General features: G+C 34.4%; 1 protein-coding gene across 2 annotated transcripts in view; it reads left to right on the forward strand.

The window, feature by feature from the left end:
• Positions 1 to 22,345, forward strand: part of RNF19A (ring finger protein 19A, RBR E3 ubiquitin protein ligase) — a 56,791-nt gene that overhangs the window by 29,812 nt on the left and 4,634 nt on the right. For both annotated transcript variants that reach the window (XM_069466174.1, XM_069466175.1), the window contains 5 exons: positions 9,867 to 10,075; positions 14,405 to 14,549; positions 15,546 to 15,708; positions 19,494 to 19,608; positions 20,122 to 20,283. In XM_069466174.1, coding sequence (XP_069322275.1) covers positions 9,867 to 10,075; positions 14,405 to 14,549; positions 15,546 to 15,708; positions 19,494 to 19,608; positions 20,122 to 20,283 — 794 coding nt within the window. The remainder of the gene's footprint in view (positions 1 to 9,866; positions 10,076 to 14,404; positions 14,550 to 15,545; positions 15,709 to 19,493; positions 19,609 to 20,121; positions 20,284 to 22,345) is intronic.

The raw sequence follows: 22,345 nt of genomic DNA on the forward strand, positions 1-22,345 counted from the left end.
CTGAGGTTGCTGTGAGGTAGGCTGATGCCACGGCACTCACTCTAGCCTGGGCAACAGAGTGAGACTCTGTCTCAAAAAAAAAAAAAAACCTAAAATGACTCAGTATTCTAAAAATTTTGAAAAGATAAACATTAACTCAAGTATAAAATATAAAATAATAGAAACATTTATTTTAACAGAATTGTTACTATGAAAATAAACACTTGACTATTACATAAATTGGGTGACGTATTATTCTTGATTAATTTGGCTCTACATTGATTTTTGGTGGTGTTGGTTGTCATTAGTCTTTTTTTTTTTCTTTTTTAAGTTTTTAATTTAATTTATTTTTATTTCAGAGTATTATGGGTGTACACATGCGTTGATTACATAAATTGCCCTTACACTGCCCAAAAAGCATACCAATCCCCCTGACAGCTCGCACACCGCACCCATTTGCTGTGAATTTATACATTCCCTCCTCCTCTCTCTCACTTGCCCGACACCCTATGAGTGTTACTTTCCATATGTGCACATTAGTGTTGATCAATTAGTACCAATTTAATGATGAGTACATGTGGTGTTTGTTTTCCATTCTTGTGATACTTCACTTAAAAGAATGGGCTCCAGCTCCATCCAGGATAATACAATAGGTAGTTCATCATTTTTTATGGCTCAATAGTACTCCATGGTATGCACATACCACATTTTATTAATCCGCTCATGTATTGATGGGCACTTGGGTAGTTTCCACATCTTTGCAATTGTGACTTGTGCTGCTGTAAACATTTGAGTGCAGATATCTTTTTTATAGAATTCATTTGTTCTTCAATAAATATTTATTTAGCACTCACTTTGTGCTTGGCCCTAAAGTAGGCCCTGACAATAGAACAATGAGAAAAAAATACAGAGATCGTCTTTCTCTTGGAGTTGCATTCTAGTGCAAGGATGCAGATGATACATATAATAAATAAATTATATGGTTGTCATTAGTCTTAACCACAAAGGGCAGAAAACATGTTACAGAGATTAATTATGTTTATGTATTGTCATTTATATTTGGTTTATGCTGGCTCCCTAGGTTGTTAAGAGCATATTTAATATACTTAGTGATGTTACAGGTTTTATGGTTTTATTACATAGAAAACGTCACCCAGTAACATAAAATTTGTATGTATGCTTTGAAAATATAGAATACTACATAAGACTTGATTAAAAGTTAGTTTTACTTATCAAGAACATGTACAACCTCATTTTGAATCCCTATCCTAACATGTTGTTGTTATAAGGATTAAGTGAGATAGATCTTTAATGTTATTACTTGTAAAATTACTAATATACAGTAAGCTTCTCATAGCTGTTATTTATTATTCCTTATCTTCAGAAATACATCATTCAAATATTTAATGCACCTATGTGCCAGGTACTAGAGATTATTAAATGAACAAAAGATGAAAATCCCTGCCCTCTTGGAACTTATTAAAAACTTTGGAACCCACAGAGGGATGTTTTTTAGTAAAACTCCATGTATTATTTAAATCTGGCATAAGCAATATTGGTAAATATCTGAATATTTGGCAGTCATTCATAGAAATACTTAGCAACAGTACCAGGACCACAGGCATACATTTAATAACCCTTTCATTGTACAATACACTTGAAAGATTTTTTCCCAGAAATGCTAGGTGTGTAATTAAGAATTTTTCCTCTTGCATTTGATATTTATCAATATGGCCATTTTCTGTATCTGAGATTAATTTTACTTAAACATATAGTTTAACACACCTTGAGAAATACTGTTATTACCTCAGAGTAGAAAAGAGAATTACCTGACCTGGTTTCTATTTGAGATCTCTTGGGGTTTTTGACCTAATATTCTTTCTACTCTTCTGAGGGCTAGGACAGATTAAGCCTGTTTAAAGGACAATATTTCTAAAAACCTCTCTTCAGAAGGGGCCCAAAGGACCAAATCTGACTGCTGTGATTTATCCAGAGTGAGGCTACCTAGTCTGCTTTTAAGACATGCCAGTCCTCACAGTTTGAGAGAAAAATCTGGCCATGGCTAGGGAGAAAAATTGGGGTGAGAGACCGCAGTGTAAGAGGAGAAGTATAGACGCTATCTTGGGTAAAAAATATCTGATTACCTTCTGCCTTGGAAGCCTAGTTTGTGCATTGTCTAGGCAAATAGCAAAATGTTGGTGTTTTAGTTCCTATCATCACATGTTTCTCTTGGCTGAGGCCACCCTGTTACCAGCACGCATTATCCCTGTCATCTCGTGTGAGTGCTTCTGACTTGGCTAGGAAGCTTTGAATATACAGGAGCATTTATTTTACTAGAATGTAATTAATGACTTAATGTCTGTGAGCCCCTGAAGAGCAAAAAAAAAAAAGTTTGGTTTTTGTGGTAAGTAACCACAGGTTAACCACCATGCTCAATAAAAAATTGTTGAATGAACCAGTCTGACTATATGCTAGTAACTTAAGTCGTATACCTTGGGGTAATGTGATCAGCTGTAATCAAGTATGTGTAGCTTCACGCTGGTTTGCTATGACATTTAAATGGCTGTCAATAGTAACTTATTCTGGTTGGAGGATATTGTTCTTAATGGATAAAAGAAAAATGGGGCCATAGGCTTAGGGACTAAAGAACATATATTTTTAGAATTCTAATTAATGTCTATAAGACTCTTATTCCTATTTGACAAAGAAGGGTTTTAGCTATACCCTGACCATCTTTTGACATGCTGAAAATGCTTTTGTAGGCCTACCTTTAACAAATTTTGCACAGATCACAGATCCAGCTTTGATTTTATCCAGAGGAAACAAGTATATGTGACTTAGAAAACAAGTTTTGTATATAGGGAGCCATAATGAATAAACTGTGTTGCAGGGGAAGTTGTAACTCATGACTAGTGATGAATTTTATGTGTTAGAACACACAGTCTTGAAAGTATTCTAAGAGTCAATAGCTTGAACTGAGAGTTTGCTCTTTTTAATTTATTCTTCCTTACCATAAAATTAACCCAGGTATATTTTAACACCAAGTATTCGGTATGCTATATGGGTATTTCTTTGAAGTTTAAAGTTCATATTATCTGTGTCTAGATAGTGCGGTAAACTCTAAGCATTTCAGATTTCAGATTGTTGGATTAGGGTTACTCAACCTGTATACTACTCCTACACCAAACATTGTCAATTGCCTGGGCATGGTGGTTCACACCTGTAATCCTAGCACTGTGAAAGGCAGAGGCAGGAGTACTGCTTGAGGACAGGAGTTCAAGGCCAGCCAGAGCAAGAGTGAGCCCCTGTTTCTACTAAAAATAGAAAAATTAGAAAGGCGTCAGTGGTGCGTGCCTGTAGTCCCAGCTACTTAGGAGGCTGAGGCAGGAGGATCAATTGAGCCCAGGAGTTTGAGGTTGCAGTGAACAAGGGTGATGCCACTGCACTCTATCCGGGGCGACAGAGCAGGACTCTGTCTAAAAAAAAAAAAAAAAAAAAAAGGTCAATTGATATTAAGATTTTTGGTAGTGTTTTAGGGAGTCAATAAAAATAAGAGTCTTCTTCTCATACCCTCGTTCAGAGCCAGGTTAATATATAAGACACAGGGGACATGTTAGTTTTCTCTTACTAATTAGTTGACTAAAAAAATGTGGCTTTAGATATGCAGCCAAAGTTAGATCCCTAAATTAGATAGACTTCCCCAACTAGTATCATACATGTAGGCCTGAGAATAACTGAGGGCTGCCCCTGCAGCATGTAATGGAAAGAACAGAGTACATCCTCTGGGTGGGTTACAGATCCTAAAAAAGGGAACCAAGAGATGAGACTCACTTTGTCTAGACCTTCTCTCAAATACATTAATCAGGTACATCTTTTGTTTTCCGCCAGAGTGATAATAACTTCTTGAAAGTGGAAACATAAGCCTATTGATTCTGATATAAAACTTGACTTTTTCCCTTAACTGAATCAAATTATTTTGATATTTCTGATTATGTTTTCTTTGTTCTTTAAAGGTATTCTTGATGCTTTTGAAAAAAATAATTTTGGATTTCCAGATAATCTCTCTTCATTCTTCTCATTTTTTAATCAAAATCTTTACTGGGACTGTCTTATCTTTCTTAGAATCATATTTCATTTTAGGTATATTGTTTCTTGCCTTCTTTGTTCCTTTATAAGGAGTTTGTTCCAGGTGGAATATACCACCCTAGCTGGTATCCCAACTTCCTCAGTGTTTTTGATAGTATAATTTGTAAACACTGGTACTTTGAAACTCTGCTGGGAAATAAATGTCATGGTCAAAAAAATATAGGAAATACTGCTGACTATATACTGAACATTGGTGTGTTAAAAATTCTTTTGGCAATCTTATAGTAAAAATGAGCAATAAACCACTTTAATTTTGCTTAGCATTTTTCTAACTTGACCACTGAGTCCTTTCTTAGTATGGATCACCTCTTATTAATAACAATCCAGTGAACAGAAGATACTTTTGGAAAGCCTGCCCTATTTCAGTCCCTTCCTATTCCCCCCTTTCATCCTATCCTTCCACTCCTGCTAAGCGGGAAGGTTTAAGCATTTCAAGTATAGTAGCCAGAGACTTTCTGCTGAAGGATAGAGAAAGAAGGTAAGGCTTGAATTAAATAATGTTCAGTAGAAGGAAATGGAGCTATTTTACTAAACCAAGATTTGAGTGTTCTTTAAGCCACAGATATTTAGTTAGTTAACCACTATTATTCAGTTATTTCTGTGACCTTCTGCCGAGCCCGTTCTTTGTCCAAATAACACCTATTGTGTTGAAGCAGAAAGATTCCTGAAATTTTCTGTAAAGCAAGTGTTTTGTATTTAATTTAGTTTTACCATTTGCTTCAGTTATAATTTTGAGAGCTGTTTTCCAGTAGAAAATAAATTTGGCTCCCACGTAATAAAAATCTTCTTTAAGTGATATAACATTCTGTTTTCAATTCCTTGATATATTACAGATTGTATCTAATACACTTATTCTTAAAATTGAATACCCATGAACATGAAATGCTTATATAGTAAACACTCAAGAATTGTTAGCATAAGAAAATACTAGATTGACTTCTACAGTAATCAAAATGTACATTTATGAAAAATTTGTCAGTATTATTAAAAATAATCCTGTTTTTCTTGAGAATTTGCAGATTCAGTAGACTTGAATGTTTAGTCCTGAGGTAGGACATCTTAGCTTTTTCATTAAAAAAAGTGAGAAGTAGCATAAAATCAGTTTGATATACTTTATCTCTAACATTTGAGTGCATATAGTGTGCCATGAACTAAACTCTTCCTTTCTCTACCTCTTTAACCCTACCTCTCCTTTTTCCTCTCCCCACCCCAAAATTGACAAACATTGTCTTATTTAAATCTCACAACTCTTTTTATTATTATATCCTAATTTGGAGAATGCATTTTGACCAAATGCCAACTGGTCAAATGTTAACTCAATATTCCTCCAAGACCAGATCAAATATCACCATCATGTTATGATAAACTTCTGGGATACAAGAATAGATGGAAATTTTTATTTTAAAAAATAATTTTAAAAAATTAGCAATCAAATAGTAAATGTTTGACTTGATAGTAATTTCCTTACACTGTCAGCTGTTAGTTTGCTCCTGATAATTATACTGCATATCTTAAAAATTCTAAATAGATATTCACTTTAATAATATCCCTACTCTTGTTCATAGCAGAATATATAATTCAGGGCAACGTTTTGTAGTAATATATTTTATAGGAGGAACACTGTATTAGGCATAGAATATTTGGATAAATCTAAAAAATCTTGTTGTGTATAAGCATTTTCAATAAGCTTAAGTCTCTAGACTCAATACCATAAGGAATTGTCATCTTAAAGCAATTTATGAAGTTGTTTTGAACTTTCATTATTGAGAAAAAATGTGTTTTAGGTCTCCAGTGTTCTCTCAGTTTTCTCGCCATACACCTTTATGTTTTTGTGGATATTGTGCCAGATTTGGGAACTTGTCATGAAATTTTTAAAGGGCACATTTAAGGCACATTCTGATTTTCTGCTTTTAATTCTTACTGTCAAGATGTGAGAGGCCGGACGCGGTGGCTCACGCCTGTAATCCTAGCACTCTGGGAGGCCGGGATGAGTGGATCGTTTGAGCTCAGGAGTTCGAGACCATCCTGACCAAGAGTGAGACCCCATCTCTACTAAAAATAGAAAGAAATTAGCTGAACAACTAAAAATATATATAGAAAAAATTAGCCGGGCATGGTGGCACATGCCTGTAGTCCCAGCTACTCGGGAGGCTGAGGCAGGAGGATTGCTTGAGCCCAGGAGTTTGAGGTTGCTGTGAGCGAGGCTGATGCCACGGCACTCTAGCCCGGGCAACAGAGTAAGACTCTGTCTCAAAAAAAAAAAAAAAAAAAAAAAAAAATATATATATATATATATATATATATACACACACACACACACACACACATATATAAGTGAGAAATTCCCCAATAGGACTTTTTGTTTTAAGACTCATAATCTAAATCATTAATTAAAAATTAGGTCAGTTCTTAAAAGTTTTATTTAGTGATGAGAATACTAGTATACTGAACAACCTCTACAGAGGTTAGAATTATATTATCTAATTTCTATTAATCTACCTCATATTTTTAGAAATATTTATTTGCTCATAAAGGATATGTTCTTCCTAAATTTATCTAGTTAAAGCACTCTCAGTGTTCATATTAACTCTAAATCTATTTCCCTATCTAATTATTTGAAAGTTAAGCTTGTACCTGAATTTTGCTTTTACCATCATCACTGAAGATTACAACATTTTATTCTTGCAACATAGCGTACATTAATACTTCAGCTATCTGGTAGAATTTCACTATATAAAAGATATCTACTCTAAGTTATGTCTGGAATGCTAGTTATCTTAAAATGAGTATTTAAATGTTATATTCAATCCAAATGACAAACATCATTTATATTATTGATGTAGAAATGATGGTAACTTGTGTGATCACAAGGTCATTAGTCATGAACAAGTGCAGGGGTACTAGACATGTCATTGAAGCAGTCATTTGCTAATCTGGCCTTCTAAAAACCAAGGCCAAAACTGATGATGATTTTGACTGAATACTGAGGCTAAGCCAAACTTTAGTGAATTCCTGTTTTATGTATGGGAAAACTTGGTGTGTAGGGAGATTGTGTAACTTACGTAAAATTACACAAAATTGGTGGAAGTGGAATTTGGACCAGCTAGCCTGAAATGAACCTTTCTTCTGCCTTAGTAAATTATGATCAACTTCAGAAAATAGTTGGTCTTGCGTTGTCCCCTGCATTCACAAATTTCTCCATTCTGCCCCTTGTCTTCCCCTCCTCCCTCCCTTCCTTCAATAAAAGGTAGGTTAGAGAAGAGGTTTAGAAGAGAATGCCATTTTCTTTTCACTGCAATTACTGTTTTAAACGACTTTATTTTAGATCATAGATACTTTAGATAACTTTAATAGAAAATAAAGTATAGGGTCTTTTTTTCTGAGACTGTAATGAATAAGCTTTCTTGGAAATCTTAAAGCTCAGGAAAATGAAGCTATACCAGATTACTCAATGTTGATATAAATTGCCTTTAATTCAGTCCTGTTTGAATGTATCTATGATAGAGAATGGTAATTTGATTCAGTCCTGTTTGAACATATCTATGATAGAGAATGGTAATTAGGCCGGGCACGGTGGCTCACGCCTGTAATCCTAGCACTCTGGGAGGCTGAGGCGGGTGGATCGTTTGAGCTCAGGAGTTCAAGACCAGCCTGAGCAAGAGCGAGACCCTGTCTCTACTAAAATAGAAAGAAATTATATGGACAACTAAAAATATATACAGAAAAAATTAGCCAGGCATGGTGGCGCATGCCTGTAGTCCCAGCTACTCGGGAGACTGAGGCAGGAGGATCGCTTGAGCCCAGGAGTTTGAGGTTGCTGTGAGCGAGGCTGATGCCATGGCAGTCTAGCCCGGGCAACAGAGTGAGACGCTGTCTCAAATAAATAAATAAATAAATAAATTAAATAAATAAGGAGAGAACGGTAATTAGAGACTTGGTCTGTCAGAAATAAAATGGAATTTGAGATGTATAAGTTTGCAGGGTGAGGTACTAAGGGAGCAACAGAAGGAACTCCCTGACTCTTAAAATCTTGCATAATTTTATAAATTATCTTGAAATTTAATAAAAATCTCAATTATAATTGTTTAAATTTTATTGCCAGTAACCAGAAAAGCCCTGAAAACTCCCCTAAATTTCTAGGCAAAAGGAAATATTTGGTATTTACAAAAGCCTCTTATACACAGGTAAGATTTGTGTGTTGCTGTTTTCAAAGAGAACTAGAACCCCCTAGAAATTTTTTAATTGAAAGTTTTATTGAAATAATTGTAGATTCACATGCAGATGTATGAAATAATTCAGAGAGATCCTGTGTACCCTTCACACTGTTTGCCTCAGTGGTACCATATTATAAAGCTATAGAACAACATCACAACCAGGATATTGGCGGAGATACAATCTACCAATCTTAATTAAATTTTACCAGTCTTACTTGTACTTATTTGTGTGTGTGTATTTAGTTGTATAGAATTTTATCATGTGTAGGTTTGTTTATCCACTACCACAGTCAAGGTACTGAACAGTTCCATCACAACAAAGATCCCTCATGTTACTCTTTTATAACTTCATCTACTTCTCTCTCACTCTCTCCCCATCCTAATCCCAGTTCCTAACCCCTGGCAACTACTAATCTATTTATCCTTTCTAAAATGCTGTCATTTCAAAATGTTATATAAATGGAATCATATAGTATGTAACTTTTTGAGATTGACTTCTTTTTTCACTTAGTGTAATTCCCCAGAGATTTAGCTTATTATGCGTATCAGTAATTTTTTTTGTTGTTGATTGTGTATATGCACCATAGTTTGTTGAACCATTCACCTTTTGAAGAACATCTGGGCTTGTGCCAGTTTTTAGCTATTGTGAATAAAGCTGCTGTGAACATTCATGTACAGGTTTTTTTGTGAACATAAACTTTCATTTCTGTGGGATAAATGCCAAAGAGTGCCCAGAAGTCAAACATTGTTAAAGTGTCAGAAATATTAGCTCAGATAATAGGTATTAGGGATAGTCACAAGTCTTCTATTCTCTGTCTGTCTTTTATCTGAATCAAAACAAAAACAAACAAAAAAAAACCACCCAACTTCTTGATTGAGAAATTCCAGTTGGTGTACTTTGGTAGGAGATTGGCGCCAAAAGCCACTTTTGCCACGCATCTTAGAAATAAAAATGTGAGAATTTATTCATGAACACAAGATTATCACATAATTTATAAATTGATATAGCGTGCCATTAACTAACAGGTGTAGCTTATCCATAATCATTACATTTTTAAATAAGTAATCTTTTTCTTTTAACCTTTCTTTTTTTAAAAATGACAAGTAATTGTAGAAAATCAGGTATGTATAAATACATAAGAAGAAAATTAAAACCCCAGTACCAGGAAAACCACTGTTAAGATTTTTGGTGTATTCTAGTCTTTTCTTTGTGTATAAAATACTATACTAATTTAATATAGTTTTTGTAAAAATGGGATTAGCCAAAATACAATTTATTATCCTGCTTAAAAGTTGAAAGGTAAAAGGTAAAAATTGAACTTCTCAAATATTTTAAAGCCATTTATGTCTTCATTTGTAAACTGTTAATTTTTCCCCCCATTTTTATATTGGTGAGATAGGGTTTATGACTGTTAATGCATAAATAGAAAATGTTTTTCAGGAATAAGATTTTAGTTGGACCATTTTTTACTGAATGAACATCTCTTGTTTTATGTCACATTTTAAATTGTTTTTCTTGTTTTCAAGATATGCTGTGATAGCATTTGGATGTGCCAGCTGTCCAAAATTAACTTGCGGGCGAGAAGGCTGTGGAACAGAGTTTTGCTACCACTGTAAACAGATTTGGCATCCCAACCAGACCTGTGATGCTGCTCGACAAGAGAGAGCCCAGAGTTTACGTTTGAGAACTATACGTTCTTCATCCATTAGTTACAGTCAAGAGTCTGGAGCAGCAGGTATTTATGTCTGATTTTTTTCTATAAAATAATTTGACACATACAGAATACTAGTTATTTTAATATAATAAAGTATTCAGTTCCTGTTTTACCTTCACTTTTCAAAATGATTTATTTTTTAAGTGAATTTCTGTCCCAGAAGCACTCATTCTTTCCTTTGAAAGAAAGTGGTTCTGAGATTGGAAAGATTTTTTGTCCAACAAAAAGAAAATAAGGAGTATCGTGATGATTTATATAACAGATAGCCAAAGATAGTCCAAACTGTTAGCTCTATAATATCTTATGCAAAACTTAGCAAATATTTCTAATAAGATATTAATTTTAAATATATTATCTTTAGATTATTTCTAATTGTATAAATATCGCAAAATTACAGATTTAAAACAGTATTTATTCTTGGAATCCTTTTCATTTAAAATATTTTGTGAAATACATTTTTTACTTAAGTTACCCAATCCCTGGAACCAAGGATATAAAAATTATACCTTAGTGGGGGAAGACACTAAGAACTTTAAAGTGTCTTTGGCCAGGAATTTAAAAATTTCCTGGGGATCAGTACATGTACAATGTATGTACCTCATAAATCTCAAAAATGTTTGAAAAATCTGGACATCTTAATGTTCTTTGAATAAAAATTCAAAAAATTAATATTTCATGTTGACAGAATTTTCATTGTTTATTGGAATTTCAGTCCTTTTTTGAAAAAATGTTTTTCTTGCTGATTGTGACAGAGAAAAACTTGAAAAATACATAAATTTGTTAAGAAAACAATTTACATTCCTACCAGCAGTGTACTGAGATAGTCATCATGTATTTTCTGCTACTAGAAAAAAAATCTTATTAAACTTTAACACAGAATATTCAACATTTAATACCTTATGTAATATACACGGATTTTCATGCTTGTTTACTGATTTGTTTCTGTTTCCTTTCCTGAAGATTGGGGTAGAACTCAAAGATATTAGTAGTAATTTGTAGGTATGGGTCCAGAAGCAATTTAGAGAGGACCTAAATATACCTAAACTGTTCCCTGAAGAGTCAGCAGTAGCCATTGGGTAGTTCACTTGGAAATTATTTTGCTCTCCTATAACTGGGGGTGGGTGTGTCTTTATTGGTTACAGGACACACAGTCATACAGAGTAAGAGAAAATGGATTCTCGAATCAGACTCCTGGATTCAAATCCCATATTCTTCACTTACTGTTTGTGTAAGCCTGAGCAAGTTAGTTACCTCATGATTAAAATGAAGATACTAACAATACTTATGTCTTATGGTTGAAACATTTTCTGGCTTATAGTAAGTGTTCTGGCTACATGAGGTAGAGAAACTTAGAGAAACCACAGTCACCTACTAGAAATTTGAGTATATCTGGACCACCAGTAAATAAATAATGACTGAGAGATGGCTTTTGTTATTTTTTAAAATAAACATCATGATTTAGTTATCCAAATGAATATTGATATTCCTTAAAGTAGTCACCATGGTATATTTTATGTTTATTTCAGCACTGTTATGCTGGAATGCCATATTGGCATAACTTTATATCATGTCAATTTAATGTCAGTTTGATTTGACAGTTTGAATTCTGAGCATGACCAAGAGTTCTTTTAGAGCTAAGTCTAACAGCTAGAGTATTATAACAGGTGAAATCATTGGTTTGGGGTGGATCCAAAGTAAGAGGTCACTATATGATCATGAGAGTGATTTTTTTATATAAAGTAGCTTTGAAGATAACTCTGAACAAAACATTGCCAAATGATTTGAGCCAAACAGTAGTATTGTCAGAGTAAATAATCACAAGGTGATTATTTTAAAAATAAACTTGAGTTGGAATTTGTTGCATGTTTGTTTAAAAATCTTATCTCATAGTTCTAAAAATTTAAAGTCCGTGCATTTTTACCTTCAATGCTTCAAAAATCAAAGCTCTCAGAAAAAATGGCTCTGTGATAGTTTCTTTTGATGTAATCTATAAAGAATTAAAAATTTGAATTTGGCTTCTTGCCAAATGAGACCTGTGAGAAGAGAAAAAGGAGAGGGAGCTACCATTCAAAAGAGTTTTATTAATCACTGTTATTCCCGATATCTTGGTATTCTTCATTTCCCATTATTATGATACATTGAAAAATTGGTTGCACTTTTAATAATTGGTTGGTAAAATAATAATATTGATTGGTGGGTTATTTCTTTCTAATCAGTCACTGAAGATAAATGTGTGCTTAATTATAAAGGTACATTAAGTAATTTATGTTATGTTTATGTTTGTCTTGAAATGGTAACAGTGTTGCATCCATGGGAGACACTTATAGCTGCTAGGGGGCGTATGCTCTTGCAGTTACATTTTAAATGAACCATATCTTTTATTACTATATTTTTTTCCCTTTTGTAAAAATATAATATTTAATTGGCTCCCCACCTCTACCTCTGTGTCCTCCTACTACCACCCTAAGACATAACCACTCTTAACATTTGAGAACATAGTGTTTTGTAACCTTTTTTTTTCTTAGCTGGCAATGATCCATATTTTAACAGTAAACAGAAATATAGTAATCAAAAAAGACAGAAGCTTTGCCAAACTCTTTAAATAGAAGTCTTTTTACTATCAAGGAACTGTGGCTTAATTGATGCTTGGGGAATGGGAAATTAGTTGACCATATAATTGGCAAAGCAATTTCATTTAGGATTTTTGCATTATGAGAATATATAGCAAGAAATTATCATCATATAATGTACACAGTAAATTTTTTTTCTAATTTGTTGGTTTGAGGAAATAGACAAAGCAGACAAAACAGCCTTTCATAGGTAAATAAGTATTCAGAGAATGAATAATGTGGATACCGATACATAAAAGAGACCTATCAAAAATACATCCCTGTGGGGTTGTCTAACATGTGATATTAGCCTATTAAAAGGCTGTTTTTTGTTTTTAGAGCCCTAAGAATAAATAGGAATGTTACCTTTCAGTTTGTTCCACGTATTGCACGGATCAGAGCCAAAGCTTGCATGTATTGTATTTACTCCCACCTCTAATCGAGATATCTACTACTTGAAAATACTCTAGAATGAGGAAGTTTATCAATTAACATGCTGCTTAAGCAGATAGGATTAGCATTTCTTTAATTTGATGTACTAGATATTGTGTCAGGTAAAAAAGCCAGCTTTTTTTTCCATTAGTACCCTGGTGTTTAAAAATTTTAATGCAGACTTTTAAGGTTTTTGGATCATTTAAATCATGACTTATGGATATTTTTAATTTTTATATTCTAGTAATTGTCATTTTTCTTGATCTGGCTGCATAGAGTTACCAGTTTACTCAAAATTCCTTGAATTGTTAAAACACTAATTATGAGCATTGACCAGTTATTAAGTTAAAAAATAGCTTTGGCTCTAGAAGAAGTGCTAAGGAAACCTGAATTCACTGATAAAGCATAGGTAAAATTTGACTGTAAAACTTGTAGAAAGGAGAATAGAATATAGCTTAAGGCTTATAATGTAATAAATTGGAACAAATACTTAAATTCAGTGGTTAGCACTATAAATATCTTTTCTAAACTGTCTATGTGTAATTAGAAAATATAGCTGGCTAATAGTAACAGTTCAAAATAGTTGTATAATTTGAGGTAACTCTTCTTCTGTTGTCAGTGATTCCTAAAGTTATATACCACTTGATTTTACCTTGGCTCCATTATACCCTTCCTTAATCTCTTACCTCCTCCCTTTTATTCTAGGTACTGATTCTTTGCAAGGTCCATATATCTATTGTATGAAGTAAAATACTGGGAAAAAGCTGCTTTTCTAAAGATATCTGTATTGTTATTTTTACTTTGTGTATTATTAATTTATAGTGCTTTGGTTATAGTGCTTCAGATTAATATCACATTGTCACTCTCTGTTAGTATTCATTCACTAAAGGAATAGTATATAGAATATCCACATTTAAGTGAAGATGGTTAGAAAAGTTCTAGAACAGGAAGTGCCACTCAGAGAAGACAACTTTAAGGGGTCAGGACAAAGACAAACTTTACATAGTTCAGAATTTGTCTAGAGCTATCCTTAATTTTCCTTTCTCTTTTTATTCTTTTGTTATTTTTTGTTATTGTTTTACTGGTGTGTTTGAAAAATGTTTATATCTTGAAATTTTAATGTCAAATATATTCCCTTTCTAAGAAGGGAAAAAATGCTTTATATACTAAAAACAGAAGGTTAAAGATATCAGTTAACAAACTATATACATCCTAAGATTTTTTTGGCAGTGCTGTAATTGATAATCTACTAGAAATTATTTTTAGACCAGTTTTATCTACTTATAAGTTCTCTCTGTGTTCCCAATAGCTGATGATATAAAGCCATGTCCACGATGTGCTGCTTATATAATAAAGATGAATGATGGAAGCTGCAATCACATGACATGTGCTGTTTGTGGCTGTGAGTTTTGTTGGTTATGTATGAAAGAAATTTCTGATTTACATTATCTAAGGTAAGTTTATAGAAGGAATTATTTATTTGTAAATATAATTTTGTATTATAAGACAGAATAACTCTTTTTGGAGAAAGTGTTATCCTAAGCATTTTTAAACTTGCGATTTATAAAATACTAAAAGGGATTGTTTTTATCATTGTTATATAATTTTTTCTTTTTTTTTTTTTTTTGAGACAGCGTCTCGCTTTGTCACCCAGGCTAGAGTTTAGTGGCATCATTGTAGCTCACTGTACCTCAAACTCCTGGGCTCAAGTGATCCATCCTTCTGCCTCAGTCTCCTGAGTAGCTGGGACTACAGGCATGTGCCACCACACCTGGCTAGGTTTTAAGTTTTTTGTAGAGACAGTCTTGCTGTGTTGCTCAGGCTGATCTTGAACTCCTGGCCTCAAATGATCCTCTCACCTTGGCCTCCCAGAGAGCTAGGATTACAGACATGAGCCACTGTGCTCACCCTTGGTACATAAATGTAAAAGGAATCAGATTACTATGCTAAGTCATTTGGGCTTAATATCTTGTCAAAAATACAAAATGGAGATTTTTTTTTTTTTTTTTGTTAAACTAGAATGTTAGTATTTAATACCCTATGTAATAATGCTAAGTCATAAATATTTCCATTTAATTTTCTCATATATAAATTTCCTCATTCAGGCCACAAAGTGAGTTTATGATATAATCAGATAATGCCTAACATAGGGATAAAATAAGCATGTGTTTGGCATTAATTCTTCTCTTCAGAAACTAACTGAAGGTCTTGAGGGTATTGGAGGAATAGGGATAAATTTTTAATGTGAATCACAGTTATCTGTATCTTAATATAATTTAATAGTGGACCTTAATTTTTTGGCTTTTAATGAACTCAGAATTCAAAGAAAGGGGGAGAAAATGCCTAAGTATGAGAAGGTTTTTTTAATAGTAATTGCTTTAGTGTATTGTAGCAATTTGTTGTGGTGATGCTTTACAGCTGTTACTTTACATTATAATTTTTCCTATTAGTCCATCAGGATGTACTTTTTGGGGGAAGAAACCCTGGAGCAGAAAGAAGAAAATACTGTGGCAGCTGGGAACACTTGTTGGTGCTCCTGTAGGAATTGCTTTAATAGCTGGCATTGCTATTCCTGCAATGATTATTGGCATTCCTGTGTATGTGGGCCGTAAGGTAAAATGCATACTTCCTTGATAGTTCATTATCTTATTCTAAATCTTTGTGTATTTCTTTAGTGTCGATTTTTTGCTTTTTTCTGTTTGTTTATTTGTTTTTAGACAAAGGGTATTTTTATTCCTTTCTTTTTTTTTTTTTTTTTGAGACAGAGTCTCGCTTTGTTGCCCGGGCTAGAGTGAGTGCTGTGGCATCAGTCTAGCTCACAGCAACCTCAAACTCCTGGACTTAAGCGATCCTTCTGCCTCAGCCTCCCGAGTAGCTGGGACTACAGGCATACGCCACCATGCCCGGCTAATTTTTTGTATATATATATTTTAGTTGTCCATATAATTTCTTTCTATTTTTAGTAGAGACGGGGTCTCACTCTTGCTCAGGCTGGTCTCGAACTCCTGACCTCGAGTGATCCACCCGCCTCGGCCTCCCAAAGTGCTAGGATTACAGGCGTGAGCCACCGCGCCCGGCCAAAGGGTATTTTTAGTTTCTTCAATATAAAACGGTTACTATTTTTTCACAAGATAATAAATTTTCAGTGTTTAGCAAGCTTCTTATATATATGCATAAAAAGCAGACTTGCTTTAAAATTATCTGAATCTGAAAACTTTAGTACATTTGCAATATAAAACCAAGTTTGAGGATATATGCCTGATATTTTTCTTACAGATATATCCTTGTGAAGTCTGGTCTGTGAGATCTTTTCAATAAAAGTAGCTAAATAACATATGCCCTCAGGCAAAGAATAATTAACTAATTCTTGAATTATTTCCACTTCAGTTCAAGGCTTTTTTTTCTGTTGGACTACTGCTATTAACAAATATGCTGTCGGCCGGGCGTGGTGGCTCACGCCTGTAATCCTAGCACTCTGGGAGGCCGAGGTGGGCGGATCGTTTGAGCTCAGGAGTTCGAGACCAGCCTGAGCAAGAGCGAGACCCCATCTCTACAAAAAATAGAAAGAAATGATCTGGACAGCTAAAATTATATATATAGAAAAAAATTAGCCGGGCATGGTGGCGCATGCCTGTAGTCCCAGCTACTCGGGAGGCTGAGGCAGAAGGATTGCTTGAGCCCGGGAGTTTGAGGTTGCTGTGAGCTAGGCTGACGCCACGGCACTCTAGCCCAGGGAACACAGTGAGACTCTGTCTCAAAAAAAAAAAAAAAAAAAAATAACAAATATGCTGTTTTGTAGCTTATAACAATCTTGTGAAAGTCCAATCGTATTTATTAATGACCACCACTGGGCTGTGATTGATGAATTATAAGCAAATAATTCTCTTTTAAAGGGTTAATGGGATAATTTATGAAGTCCTAAGAAGTCTGCTGCTGTCTAAATTAATAAAATCTCAGAATTGTTAAGTAACTTTACAAATTATCTTATTCCAACCTTACACCTGAGCAGAACAAAGAATTGGAATTTTTAAAAAGGAAACTAATGGTCATCAACCTATGCTGTATGATAGGTGTTTTATGTACTTTGACTCATTTTAACCTTGCAGCCTGGGTATTTTTGTCTCTAATTTATCTGTTAGAATATTGAGGTTTAGGTAAGCATATGTAATTTATCTTCAGTTACGCTGGAAGAAGTAGAGCTGAAATTTGAACCCAGACGCATGAATTCTTTATATAAGTTTCTGATAAGTTTCATTAGCCATTTGGGAACCTCAGCAATGGGAAATGGACCAACTGATGAGGCAGCTTATTCTGTTGTCAAATGGCCATTAATTGTTAGAAAATTCTTATGTTGAGTCAGAATCTGTTTCCCTTTAAATTGTTTCCTTTAATTCTATTTCTGACTTTTGGGACCAAACTCAGGATAAAGTTGATCGTCTTCTGTATCACAGCCAAATTTTTTTTATTCAACATATATTTATAATCAGAAAAATACTATATACTATTTTTTAAAAATTAGTTTTGGAACTGATGACATACATAGATATTTATAAACCAAATATTTATTTCAGAAGTTTTGAGTTAGTAAACCTAAACTTTGAAATATCTCAAATAGATTCATCAGCAGTGAGCTTAAATAAAGAAAAAAAAACTCATACAATAGCTGATTATAATAATTTTCATGTAGTTATCCAAAACAAGGTTGTGCTGAAGACAAAACTTGTTTATTCAGATGCTTAGAAAGGAAAGAGAGACTGTTGTTCTGCACATACCTACAAATAATTTATAGAGGAGAGATTATTTACCTCATTGTTCAAGTCTTAGGTGCAGTTACAAGTCTCCTTTTTTCAAACATGTACCCAAAGGGTTGCAAGCTGATGAATTAGTTTTCCATTGAAACAATGTTCTGTGGTGTTTAGGTCTTCCAGCAAGCCCAGGAAAACCTAACAGTCAATAGAGTACCCAAAAACTGAGGCTTCATTTACAATAAAAAATAGAAAATGTGGCAAAAAATAGTGAACAGGAAAAGTTAAATTGAACTAGAAATAGTGGGTGGGATGATGTGATCACTATAATTGAACATTGGTGCTTGATGTTGAAAAATTTTCTGGAAGATGCCTTTCTCTTGGCAGCCTGCCTTTTGTAAGTCTGCTCCATTAGTTTGTAGCTTTGGCTTTTCTCTGCTTCAGTGCTGAGTTTATGGGAGTGGGGAGGAGCAGGAGTTAGCTGCAGTACTGAAGGGTAACAAAAGGTACCTTGGGTAAGGTCTGCTATCTCTGCCTGTACAGACTGTGTAGGGAAGTGAGGAGGCTCATTCTTTGGGAACACAGTCAGTGCTGGGAAACAGAATTCTGACTATGAAGTAAACATGTTCCTGTCCCATTAATGCTTCGCCCACCTCCGACCCCAGCTTCTACACTGTTTCATATATCCCATAAGACTCACTGTACTTTACAGCCTTCAAAATAACCACATAATAGGTTATTTTATTGTCTCATCTGTAATATTGTTTATATGTCAAATATTTTAGAGACTGCTTATACACATTTGAGGCTGTTTTGAATCTGTCTTGAAACAGAGGGGAAAATATGCTTTATTGGCATGTGCAAACCATGAGAATAAAGATACCAAGCTATTTCCCAAAGTTTATATAGTACCTCACAAGCCACTTTTGTGGTGATATATTAAATTCTATTTATTAATACCTATACGGTACAAAGACGCTAAGTAGATCCATTTCCTGTCCTCTGGCAGCCATTATTTATTCTCTTTTTTTGTTTCTCTACCCCTTACTTTGAGCTATAAATGGGAGTCCAGGATTTTTAGTCATTTGTTAATATTTGTCTTCATAGAAAGGGATCTGAGAAAAAATTATTCTATTTAGTGATATTTGTTTATTAGAACGTTTTAAGATGAATTTTTTAAGAAAGTTTGTGGAAACCTCCCCTAGGAGCCAATTTTTACCATTTAGAGAATCTTATTTAGAAATAAACCTGTGGAATGTTAAACTTCTTAGAAGTATCCTGTTAATGAAACACTCAACTCATAACTGTGTTGAAAATAATATTCTTAATTTCTTCTTCTTTGCTCAGTACATGATTATACTACTATTGAATAAAACTATAAAGACTCCGTTTACTCAAGATTTCTAAAATTAAACACAAAGTAAAATCTGTTAAATCATTGTCTTCTTATGAAAGCAAAGTATTAATAAGGAGCTAATTATTTGTAAAAACGTGGTTTAAGAACAATAGTAGGGTTACCTTGAATTAGGACACTCAACTATGAAACTGTATGAGGATCACTTTAAACTTCTAGCAAATGTATGTCTGTTGCATCTAAATATGTAATATATTTTCTCTTTAATCCCCCAACCCCATTTTTATTTTTAATTCAAGATTCATAATCGATACGAAGGCAAGGATGTTTCAAAGCACAAACGGAATTTGGCCATAGCAGGTGGTGTAACATTGTCTGTAATTGTATCTCCGGTAGTAGCTGCAGTGACTGTAGGTAAGAAAATGCTGAAAAATACTAATTACCTCAAATTTTATGGAGTTAAAGTTTTGTGGAAGGAATATTTAAAACAAAGTGTTATATTGTTGTTAACTGTAAGAGGGTTACATTTTTACTTATTTAAGGACAATTTAAGTTGAGCCTATAGAAAAATCTCTCGTTGGTTAAAAGTATTATAGACTCAAGAGTCTGGCCTTAGGGCAGTTAGTAAATTGTTAATGGTTGTTACCCTTTTGCCCCAAATACGGCACTTAAAAAAAAAAAAAAGTTTACATCTCTTTATCTTTTTTTTTCCTTCTTGTGTGTGTCACCTAAAAGTCTGGGAGCATTGAATTTGCTTGTGTTCCTTAAAAGCTGGATAAATACCGTTTTGGCAAGTGTTCCAGCCAAATTTGCAGAACCCTAGCACTTTTCTCCTATAAACCTTCTCTTGAAAAGACTTTCTAAAACTCACATTTCTGTGATTTTTTTGTTTGTTTGTTTATAATGACTAATTTAATTCCTCTTTAGGTATTGGTGTTCCTATTATGTTAGCTTATGTCTATGGCGTTGTTCCAATTTCTCTCTGTCGAAGTGGAGGTTGTGGAGTCTCAGCGGGCAATGGAAAAGGAGTCAGGATTGAATTTGATGATGAAAATGATATAAATGTTGGTGGCACTAACACAGCTGTAGGTAAGTCCATTAAGCAAAGGCAGAAAATGTGTTTATTAATAGCTTAAGTGGAGGGGAGGCCATAGGTAACATGCAAGTCAGAATTTCCATTGCACTCCTTTTTACTAGGCCTCACAATATTCATCCAGAAGTACATCAGTAAAATGAACTGGCAAGAGATGGTACATGGATGAAAGAAAGTTGAATAATTCTAGGTAACCTAACCTCTAATGGAAATATAGTGTCCTAGAAATCCTAAACTTTTCATCTTAAATTTTGCCTGAAACATTATAAATCATTAAGAAAGAAGGCCGGGCGCGGTGGCTCACGCCTGTAATCCTAGCACTCTGGGAGGCCGAGGTGGGCGGATCGTTTGAGCTCAGGAGTTCGAGACCAGCCTGAGCAAGAGCGAGACCCCACCTCTACTAAAAATAGAAAGAAATTATATGGATAGCTAAAAATATATATAGAAAAAATTAGCCGGGCATGGTGGTGCATGCCTGTAGTCCCAGCTACTTGGGAGGCTGAGACAGGAGGATCGCTCGAGCTCAGGAGTCTGAGGTTGCTGTGAGCTAGGCTGATGCCACGGCACTCACTCTAGCCTGGGCAACAGAGTGAGACTCTGTCTCAAAAAAAAAAAAAAAAAGAAAGAAAGAAAAGGACATGAAAGAGGAATGCAGCTCATGAAAGAACTACAAATGACGAATAAATAACTTGAAAATATCTTCAACTCGGTGTTATTCAAAGAAATGTGAATTAGAACAATAACTAGCAGAGAGTAACAGAAAGGCCTTTATAGACTTCCAGTAGGAGTATAAGTTAAACCTTTTTTAAAAAGTGCATGTTCTATATTCTGGCAATTCTTGTTATAGAAATTTGTCTTAGGAAAGTACTCGGGCAGATGTGTAAAGATAATGCCTACTTCTTTACCTTCTGTTCTCTCCTAACCTCTAAATATGTGTCTCCTAGGCTCAGTTCTCAGACAACTTTTCTTATTTATCTATACTTTCTCCTTTCTCATCTATTAATATTAAATAATATATAGACTGGCCTCTCTATAAATTTATATCTAGGGTAGAACTGTCCCCTGAACTTCAAACTTGTCTATCTAATTTTCCTCTTTAATCTGCACTTGAGTGTCTGACAAGGTTTTCAAGTCTAACTTGTCTATAACCAAACTCTGCTCTAAAACCTGTTCTTCCTGTTGCTTGAGTGAAAAATCTTCACTTCCAGTGACTCCCTATTTTCCCTTCATACCCTACATCGTATCTATCAGCAAATTCTGCTGCTTCCTTCAATATTTAGCCATAATCTAACCTCTTCTTATCCTCTTCACTGCTCTTCCATTAGTCTGAGCTACTGTCTTCTTTCCTGGATTATTGTAATAGCCTCCTAACTGATCTGTCAGCTTCTCAGCCTCCACTCACTATTGCACAGTGCAGCCATAGTCATACCTCTAAAACATGTCTGATCATGTCTGTCTTGTACTCAAAACTTCCCCAGTGGCTTCTAACTGTATTGGGGGAAAAAAATCCAAAGTCCTTATCATGCCCCACAAGGCCCCATATGATCAACAATGTCTCTGAGTTCATCTCTTGTCACCCTCCTATTTTATGCTATCCTTCCTTGATTTTTGAGGATGCAAAGCATGCTTCTACTTCTAAACTTACAATTCTCCCCGCCTGGAATACTCTCCCCCAGACCATTTCATATGGTACACTCCTTCACTTCCTTTGAGTCTCTGCTAGTGTTACCTTGTCAAAGAGGCCTTCCCTGATCACATTGTACAAAATGCTACACAGATGTGCATATACATGCACTTTTCAATCACTCTTATTCCCCTTTACTCTGCTTTATTTTTTTCCTCGTAGCATTTATCATCATATGATTAGGTATATAAACAGGAACTCAGATATTGGCACAAATAAATGAATCCTTCAATACAGCACGTGTACAGAGTACGGTAAGATTGCAATATCAGATTGGTGTTAGCAGATTTTGTAATAGCTACAGACAGTTAGAACTGTTATGTAGAAATCAACTTTTGGGCCATTCTTATTGACCTAGAGAATAGTAAGCACTT

The sequence above is a fragment of the Eulemur rufifrons genome, chromosome 3 (genome assembly GCF_041146395.1).
Source record: "Eulemur rufifrons isolate Redbay chromosome 3, OSU_ERuf_1, whole genome shotgun sequence".
NCBI lineage: Eukaryota > Metazoa > Chordata > Mammalia > Primates > Lemuridae > Eulemur > Eulemur rufifrons.